This window comes from Phymastichus coffea, unplaced genomic scaffold (assembly GCF_024137745.1).
Source record: "Phymastichus coffea isolate CEN01 unplaced genomic scaffold, Cenicafe_Pcof_1.1 PCOF00092, whole genome shotgun sequence".
In the NCBI taxonomy this organism is placed as follows: Eukaryota; Metazoa; Arthropoda; class Insecta; order Hymenoptera; family Eulophidae; genus Phymastichus; species Phymastichus coffea.
The window spans coordinates 621,210-630,595 of NW_026706903.1; the positions used below are offsets into that span (position 1 = coordinate 621,210).

The 9,386-nt window shown below is 32.1% G+C and overlaps 1 protein-coding gene across 3 annotated transcripts; it reads left to right on the top strand.

The window, feature by feature from the left end:
- The first annotated feature begins 170 nt into the window (after positions 1–170).
- LOC131669348 (probable multidrug resistance-associated protein lethal(2)03659) lies at positions 171–9,161 on the top strand. Of its 3 annotated transcripts, XM_058944165.1 has the most exons (16): positions 3,548–3,856; positions 3,937–4,047; positions 4,116–4,232; positions 4,304–4,508; positions 4,573–4,795; positions 4,854–5,048; positions 5,127–5,397; positions 5,466–5,943; positions 6,012–6,284; positions 6,345–6,550; positions 6,610–7,106; positions 7,168–7,398; positions 7,460–7,782; positions 7,843–8,088; positions 8,237–8,539; positions 8,608–9,161. In XM_058944165.1, the coding sequence occupies exons 1-16, from the start codon at positions 3,783–3,785 to the stop codon at positions 8,734–8,736; spliced, it is 3,882 nt and encodes a 1,293-aa protein (XP_058800148.1). In that variant the 5' UTR covers positions 3,548–3,782; the 3' UTR covers positions 8,737–9,161. The 3 variants fall into 3 exon arrangements, with proteins under 3 accessions (XP_058800147.1, XP_058800146.1, XP_058800148.1); XM_058944164.1 differs by lacking the exon at positions 3,548–3,856 and adding an exon at positions 171–264 and having other exon boundaries at positions 4,854–5,397; XM_058944163.1 differs by having other exon boundaries at positions 3,547–3,856; positions 4,854–5,397.
- The last annotated feature ends 225 nt before the right edge of the window (positions 9,162–9,386 follow it).

The window sequence follows — 9,386 nt, forward strand, 5'->3', positions numbered from 1 at the left end:
ACCGATAAATGTTGATAATTACGACAATTTTATACAAAGTAAAGGAAAAACTAACAAAACCTATTTTCCTTGAGCTTGAAAACTTACCGTTTCGAAATAGAAATTATTTTTCTCGATGTAAACAGTGTATGAACTACTCACCACCAAAGTGGTTACCATTTAACCAAGGAACGGTCTGAAAATAGGATTGATGGAGTCAAGTAGAGTTCATAGTGCACCGAATCGACGTGAAAAGGCGAAACCGTTATCAGTGTTGTTTTGTTGGTGAGTCTTTTAGATTTTTCTTTTTGGATAACGTGAAACGTAGAAAAGTTTATCCTAATAACAGTTTTTCCAAATGATTATCACAGAACTTTACTTTAATTGTGGATAGGAATAGAATGTATTCATTATTACTAGGTCTATCTATAGTAGATAGTATATTAGGGGAAAGAGTTCGGTTGTGGACATCTATTTGCTTTTGGCTCATAACTTTTCATAAAGTACATATTTTTTGGACATATAGGTGTCTGTGAAAAGTTAGAGATCTTAGCTAACTACCAACGAAGGGACAAAATCTATTCCATTAAATAGAATAATTTTTAGCCAAAATCTATTTTGGTTCGGTTGTGGACACCCTTGCAAAATCTACTGAAAATAGGAAAATATGAACAAAAATCACCAAGAATATAGAAAAAATGAAAGTTTATTTATTTAAAAATACAACTATTTTAGAATAACATTTTAGGAATTTGTGGACAGCTTATGTACAGAACAACGTTTAATGGCATCAAACAGCACATTAAAATCTATATCGGACGATTTTTCCTATTTATGTTTGGACGGCATGGCTAAAAATATCGAAAAATATATGAAAATACCATTAATATTTTAATGTAAAAGAAATACATGGAAACATAAAAATTATCAACATACGTATATTTTATTAGGTATTGCTTACTGAATAGTTAGGTTCAATCAACGACGATATTCTACCATTTTTCAAAAAAACAAAACGAGTAACCACAATAAAACTAATTTCGGTGCCTACAACCGAATTTGCCAGCCATTTTAAGAAGTACTGAAAAAAATTGTTGGTGTCAACATATTGATTGCAATCGATATTGCATCACAAAGTAGGAATAAATTTCTACTAAATAAATATGCATTACACTCACCTTCATTGATTCACTTCGATTTATAATACTGTTGAAAAAGTTTAAATAAATTTTTGTAATTTTTTTTCAAGCACAGAAAAATTAATATGCTCACAGTACAAATGTATTCTTCGTTATCTACGTGGTAAAACGCGTATATTGGCAACTCACCAGTTGCAGTTCGTCAAAGATGTTGATGGTATTCTTCTTCTCGATCAAGGATGCATGCAGTTCTTTGATAACTTGCATAGACTTTTAGATAAATATCCAGAATACAATTGCTTGATCGCTGCTGATAAGGAGGGTATAGAAGATACCACGAACGTCAGGAATACTATGCTTAGGCATCGATTTTTATCTAAAAATAACGGAGTGCATTTTTGTTGTCTTCTAATTCCAAGACATTGAATAGATATTTTTATTTTATAATTTTCAAATTTTTCCTCTATCCGAGAGTTATGAGGTCCCAGAAGCTAATGATATCAATGAAAATGAGAAAAATTTGAAAGATATTATTGATTCGTCAGCCAAAGAAATTACTAAGGGCAGCATGCTTATCAAATACTTCCAGTATGGCTCAAATTTATATATGGTTAATGTCATGTGTTTGTTGTTCATCGCTACGCAGCTGCTCATGAGCTTAAACGATTATGAAGTCAATTTGATGTTAGTCAACGAATCTCTCAGTATTAAAAAAAAATCTAATTAACATTAAAAACGTAATTATTGTAGAGTAAACGCCAAAGAGCCGTACAAATTCTGCGCTTCTCTGAAAACAGCAGTACTACGAACACAACAGCAGTAGTAGCCGAAGATTGCCTTTTACCAATCAACATTTATATCTATATTTACACAACCATTGTTCTATTAGTCCTCGTAATTGGTTTAATCCGCTCCTTTATTTACTATATACTTTGTTTACGAAGCAATGAACTTTTACATAATTCAGCTTTTGTCGCATTGATACGAACGGATATGAGATTCTTTAATATGAATCCTAGCGGGAGGATTCTCAATAGATTTTCGAAGGATATTACTACTATTGATGAGTCCTTACCAAAAACTATATTGGATTCTAGACAGGTGATGCTGAATGGTGATGATTGGTGGAGCGTTGATTATTACTTGTTGTATCAATCCACTGTTTACCATTCCCACTGTCATCATTTCGATTGTTTGTGTTGGTTAAGGAAAATTTATTTGAAGAGCAGCAGGAATATTAAAAGATTGGAAGGAATAAGCGAGTATTTATCGACATACTGTATTGGAGTAAAAGTCTGAAGTTGTCAATAAGCGTGTAAAAGGTATTGAATCTCAATGTCCTTTTTGTCTCTCCCCTTTTACGTGTCTTGTGACAATCGATACTTTACGAAAAATGATTCAAGCTTGACTTTTATGTATAGCAGGCCGCTAAAATTCAAGCATTCAGCTTACATTCAAAATTAAATATATTGTTTATATGAGTCCTTTTTAATTCAAGCTCGATCGCCAGTTTTCCCTCATATCAATGCCACGCTGCACGGCATAGTAACGATAGGTGCGTATCAAGCACAAATGATTCTAAAAAAAGAATTCGATAAGTTTCAAGACATTCGTACATCCTCGTGGTTCACCGCCAGCAGTATGGCTTACGCCTTTTTCATTGATATCTTCCTGTTTGGCTTCGCTACCTTCATCATTTTTAGCTTTTTATTTCTGAAAGATAGTACGTATGTTTTGATAATTTTTCTATTACATATTTCAAATGTCGACATGAAAAATGTTTAATCTTTTTAACAATAGATTTCAACGGGGCTCTGGTAGGCTTAGTAATTACACAGATGATGTTGATAGCCGCATACTTTCAATGGGGTATGCGTCAAAGCGCCGAAGTAACAAGCCAGATGATATGTCTGTAGAACGTATTCTGGAGTACACGCAAATTCCTCCAAAGAAAAATCTACGTGATGAGTTTATGGGCCCAACTAAAAAGAATAACAAATAATAACTATTTTATATAATGTAAAGCGTTGAATGATGTATTAATTAGACAAGTAAAATATGGAAAATGAACGAATGTTTAGAAGTCATGAGTTAGTTTTGTTCTAATGTGGTTCCAAGATCTATCAAACATTGAGTTCATTTTTATCTTATTTTTATTTTATCAATAGGGAGTCATGAAATATTACCAAATGTTACAATTATATTGTAAATTAAGATAAGTATAACAGAAATACTTCTGCAAAATAATTTTATTACCTTTACTATTTCTTCAAGTCATGCTTTACTGATTAACGAATAATAAAATTAAAGTTACCATGGCGTATATTAATTGATTATTGAAGTGCGTCATAAAGAATCGACGATAATTAAGAAAAAAGCTAATAATTATTATAATTTAATATGTTTTGCGTAAATGAAATATTATTATGTTTACGATAAGATAGAAACTTATCATAAAACTAAGGCTAAATTGAAACAGTTTTGATAAAATTAATAACCGTTATTTCACTTCCATATTGCCACTGTACTTATGCAGTTGTACAATTTGCAAATAACGAAAATTCAAGTTTTATAAATTCATTCTAGATGAATTTACACAATTCAAAATTATTACACAAATATTAATTATTTTCTATATTTTTTTTCCCATAACATAATAAAAAGATGAATTCAATCAAAAGAAAAAGTAGATTACAACCTGTAGAAACATCAAGTATAATCTCAAGAGCATTCTTTTGGTACTAATATTTTCATTATAATTTGATTTTTTGAAACTATACTTTATAATATTGTCAAAATTGAAATGAATATGTTACAGGTGGACATGGGGCACCCTAAAGAAAGGTTATAAAAAGACATATACTGTAGACGACTTAGGCGATTCTTTAAAAAATGACGAAACTTCTTTACTTGGTTCTCGACTAGAAAAGTAACCTACCAGTTTAATTTTAGTTTGGTGATATTCCAACTTTTCATAACAACAATGTGTTTACGTAGGTTTTGGAATGTAGAATTGTTAAAAGCCAAGCCGAGTTTGTTGAGAGCACTTTTCTTTACATTTTGGAAAGGTTATTCAAAAGCATTGATTTTAGGTTTGTTGGAAATAGTTATATGGTAAGGATTGACGTGAATTTTCGTATGAACTAACACTATTTGTATATTATTAATAATTTGCAATTCATTAGGGTGTCGATGCCGTTGATTTTCGACTTATTCTTGCATGCTTTCTCGCCTGAATCGACAGCTACATTGGGTGAAACCTTATTTTATGGCTTGTCTCTTGTTGGTTTAGATCTAATAAAATATTTTATTCAATGTCACATGTTATTCTCCGGTTTTTGGGTGGGAGCCCAAATTCATATTACCATCTGTTCTTTAATATACAGAAAAGTATGTTTAAAAAATACTTCTTTTCTCAACTATTTCAAAGGACATGTAAAAATTGAATTTATAGGCAACCAGATTGAACAAGACATCATTGAATAGAACGTCATCAGGACAAATAGTAAATCTAATAGCTCATGAGGTTCAACGTTTTCATTATTTAATAATTAATAACGTGAGTGCAGTGAGTACTTCACTGTGCATATTACTCGTAGCAAGCATATTGTACAGCATGTATGGTTTTGCTGGTATCGTAGGGCTAATTTTAGTCATAAAAATTTCTTTTATACAAGGTAAAATATTTTTTTTTATAATTTAAAAACCATCAATTCAGAACTTTTTCTGTTACAGTATTTACCGGAAGCATATCGGTGAATTATCGTCAAAAAGCAACTGAAAAGGCAAACGAACGCATCCGATTAATCGATGAAATAATATCAGGCGTACAAGTGATGAAGATGTATACATGGGAAAAATTGTTTTCCTCGCAAGTGAAGAAAGTGAAACACGCAGAATTCCTACTCACGAAGAAAGCTTCCTACTTTCGTAACGTTTTTTGGACGTTTAATCTGTTCGTTCCACGGATTGGAATATACAGTACTTTGATTGCAATATTATTATTAGGTGAAATACCAACAACTCAAAGTATTTTCGTAATCTTGAAGTTTTTGTTTCTACTAAATGAGAAGTTATTAGCGAGTTACAAGGGTATCGGTGATTTCAAAGATTCTTTAGTTGCAGCCCATAAAATTGAAGAATATCTTTTGCTTGAAGAGGTTTCTCGTTCGAGCAATGGTAATCTTGATAAGAATATGATTTATGAATACGTAAACAAAGCATTTAAATCATTTGAAGGCGATGCGATGAAAGAAAAAGCGATTGAAGATAGTACGCAGTAAGTAATAAAAGTGAAATAAAAAATAAATACTAATACTTAATAATGAGAGTATTGCAATGTTCTAGCAATGAACTTTCCGTTACAATAGATAATCTCTCCATAGCATGGGATCGAGAACCGCCCAGAAACGTCTTAACAAACGTCAACTTAAAATTCGAAAAAGGAAAATTATATTTAGTTATTGGGATTGTAGGATCTGGAAAGTCATCGTTACTATCCTCAATACTAAAAGAAATAAATATCACTAGAGGAAGTATACATATGCATGGTCGACTGAGTTACGCAGGACAAGATACTTGGATTTTTGGCGATACTATTCGACAAAATATTTTATTTGGAGAACCTTACGATCATCTTCGTTATGACCATGTAATAAAAGCTTGTTGTTTGAAGGAAGATTTCAAACAGTTTCCTAAGGGTGATCGCAGTATTGTTGGAGAAAAAGGTATTTTGTTATCGGGTGGACAAAAAGCTAGAATCAACTTGGCAAGAGCAATTTACAGACAAGCTGATGTTTATTTGCTGGATGATCCTTTAAGTGCTGTAAGAAACAAAGGTTATCGTTAAAATTTCAAAATGTCATTTTAATAACGTATAAACAATAATTACAGGTTGATGCTCACGTGAGCAAACGTTTGTTTGAAGAATGTATACAGAACTTTTTGCGAAACAAGACTCGAATATTGGCAAGCCATCAGTTACAATACATCAAAGATGTTGATGCTATTGTATTGGTTGACAACGGAACAACATACTTTTATGAAAACTATAATGAACTTTTTAATGAGCACAGTGAATATCGAAATTTGATTGCCATCGAAGAGACCAAAATTTCTACAAACACTGTTAATATTAGATCGTTAACGATGAATGAAGAAAATTCGGTAGGTTTTAATATTGAGAAAATTGAATGATTCTTTGAATGACACATTTACTTATTTTAGATGTTGTCATATCAATCAATAAGAAGCGACGAAACGAGAAAAATGAACGACATAATAGAGAAAATTCCTAAAAACAATGAAATAGGAAGTTTACTAATGAAATACTTCAAAGCTGGCTCAAACATGTTTTTTATATTGGTCACATTTTTATTATTCTTTTTAACTCAAGCTATCGTGTGTGCTAATGACTTTTACATTTTAATATTGTAAGTTTACTATTGCAAAATCTAGAATGATGCATGATTATAACTTTATTATTTCGTAGTGCTACAGCAGAAGAAAATCGATATCGTGCAAGTCACACAACGAACATGAACGATACTTCTCGTGCACAATTAGAAAAGAATCTTTACCCGACAGAAATTTACATCAGTGTTGCTATAATTCTATCGATGACTATCTTCACAGTCGGGATTATCCGCACAATATTCTTCGACACTATGTGTCTACGAGGTTCGAAAAATCTTCACAACTCAGCATTAGACGCTTTAATAAGCACGAAACTGCGATTTTTTCATACGAATCCAAGTGGTCGAATTTTGAATCGTCTTTCCAAAGATATCACAATCATCGACGAAGCATTACCAGTGACTTTGATCGACGTTATTCAGATATTCTCTATGGTGGGAGGTGCACTCTTTGTTACGTGTACCATTGCTCCGATTTTCGTTGTGCCGGCTATCGTCATCGCTGGATTGTGTTATTGGTTACACGATCTTTTTCATAAATCTATAGAGTCAATTGGTTGCTTGGAAGCAGCGTGTAAGCAATTGTGTAATGCTTTATTGCTCGTTCATTTTGTTATTAATGGTTTTCTTTTTAGTAAAATCCCCAGCATTCACACAACTCAATGAGACACTCAATGGTATCACAACGATTCGCGCTTTTCAAGCCGAAAATCTGCTGATAAACGAGTTCGACAAGTTGTTGGATTTACAATTCTTATCTTGGTACAACTTCACGGCTTGTAAATTTGCCTTCGGCATCGTAATGAAGACACTTACGGATGTATTTATATTCATTATAGTATGCGTCTTTGTATTTTTCAAAACCGGTAAATGTCTTTGCTATCATATATTAGAAACGTCAATTCTATGAAACTATTTTTGTCTTAGATTTTCAAAGTGGAGATGTAGGTTTAGTAATAACTCAAGTATTCGGCATGACAAGTTTGATGATCTACAGTTCATCAGTTAGCACCGACGTAGCGAATTTTCTAAAAGCAGTCGAGAGACTAGTCGAATACTCGGAGTTACCACGTGAAAGCAACAATGAACCACGTGATGAAAATAAAAAACAATTATACTCCGCTATATTATCACCGAAGAATTGGCCTGAAAATGGTGAAATTGAATTCAGAAACGTAACGTCGAGATATTCACTCGAAGACGATCCTGTTCTAAAATTTTTAAATTTCCGTATAGAAGCACATCAGAAGGTTAGTTTTTTATAGAAACAATTTTGGTTGTGTAAATATCTCACGAGCTTTTATATCCAGATAGGAATAGTTGGAAGAACTGGCGCCGGTAAATCGTCTTTGATATCGGCTTTGTTTCGATTATCTGAGATCGATGGGCTTATAAAGATCGATGGGATCGATACGGGATCAATATCTCTGACAGCTTTGAGAAGTCATATATCAATCATACCTCAAAATCCTGTATTATTTTCCGGCACTCTCAGACAGAATTTGGATCCGTTTAATGAATATTCCGATGATGATTTATGGAACGTGCTCGAACAGGTAAAACACACGGATATTTAAATTAAATTATTATCAATGATGACATTTTTTCAATGAGCGTGACTCGCTTACAAGTGCCAATTCATTGAAACATATTAGCTACTGTATGCGATAACGTCAAGATATTAGCATTCAAAATTATTTTTAGGTTGAGTTGAAAAAAAGAGTTTCTCTAGAAAGCGACGGCTTAGATTGTAAAGTTCAGGGCAAAGGTGCAAATTATAGTATCGGTCAGAAGCAATTGATCTGTTTGGCACGAGCAATGTTAAGAAAAAATGTTATTCTCGTACTTGACGAAGCGACGGCAAATGTAGACCCACATACAGATTTACTAATACAAGAGACGATACGTGAGAAATTCAAATCGTGCACCGTATTGACAGTAGCTCACCGGCTGAACACGATTATAGACAGCAATAAGGTGATTGTTATGGATAATGGTTATCTTGTGGTAAGTTTGCACGTCAGGTATTATTAACCATATCTTATGATAACGATGTTGACTTTTCTTTTGTACAGGAGTTTGATCATCCATACAAGTTACTTCAAGACGAGAACGGATACTTTACCAAATTAGTTAAGCAAGTTGGCGATGCGATGTTCCAGCAGTTTCTTCAATTTACAAAATTGTCTTACAAGAATGTTTAATAGATTGGTTAGTCCTTCTTCAATTCTTTCTCGCGGTTATCAGTAATTTGTTAGCTAATAACTGATTGTCAGTGGAAAACGAATTGTGTGGTTAGCCACTGTTGAAAATTATACCACGTTTTGACAGCAATAATAAAAATGGAAATATACGGTTTATATATTTGTAAGACGTAATTCAATGTTGGAAGTCAAGCGTATGTTTTCACGAACATTTTTTGAGATAAAAAATCAATTATTCGTTATAACATAAATTTTGAAAGACGATATCTTCAAATAACAGCAATGACTTTTTAAGCATTTTTTCCTGTGTAAAAAAAATGTCAATGATAAAAAAATAATATCTTTTTTGTGATCATATTTTTTTGTAAAAGCATTGATTAGATTCTTTTACATATAATGATGATATAACAAAAGTTAATGCTATAATAAATTATAATTTTCATAAATATTCATTTGTCGTTGTCATTTCGACATAGTGTTGATAAATTAATTATGAGATTTCGAGCAGCTCAAAAACGAAAAGTTTACCGATATTTTCGTTATATTTTATAATTACAGGTTATTATATATTTTTATAAAATATACAAAATCGCATTTTTTATAATGGTTGTTTTATGAAATGCACAAAATATCATTTTACATATAACTTA

Bases quoted from the DNA above. Each gene is read 5' to 3' on its own strand.
- LOC131669348 (XM_058944164.1), top strand. From the start codon at position 191: ATGGAGTCAAGTAGAGTTCATAGTGCACCGAATCGACGTGAAAAGGCG. The intron at 4,509-4,572 runs GTATGTTTAAAA...TTGAATTTATAG, and splicing joins GTTCTTTAATATACAGAAAA to GCAACCAGATTGAACAAGAC. The intron at 8,540-8,607 runs GTAAGTTTGCAC...TCTTTTGTACAG, and splicing joins TGGATAATGGTTATCTTGTG to GAGTTTGATCATCCATACAA.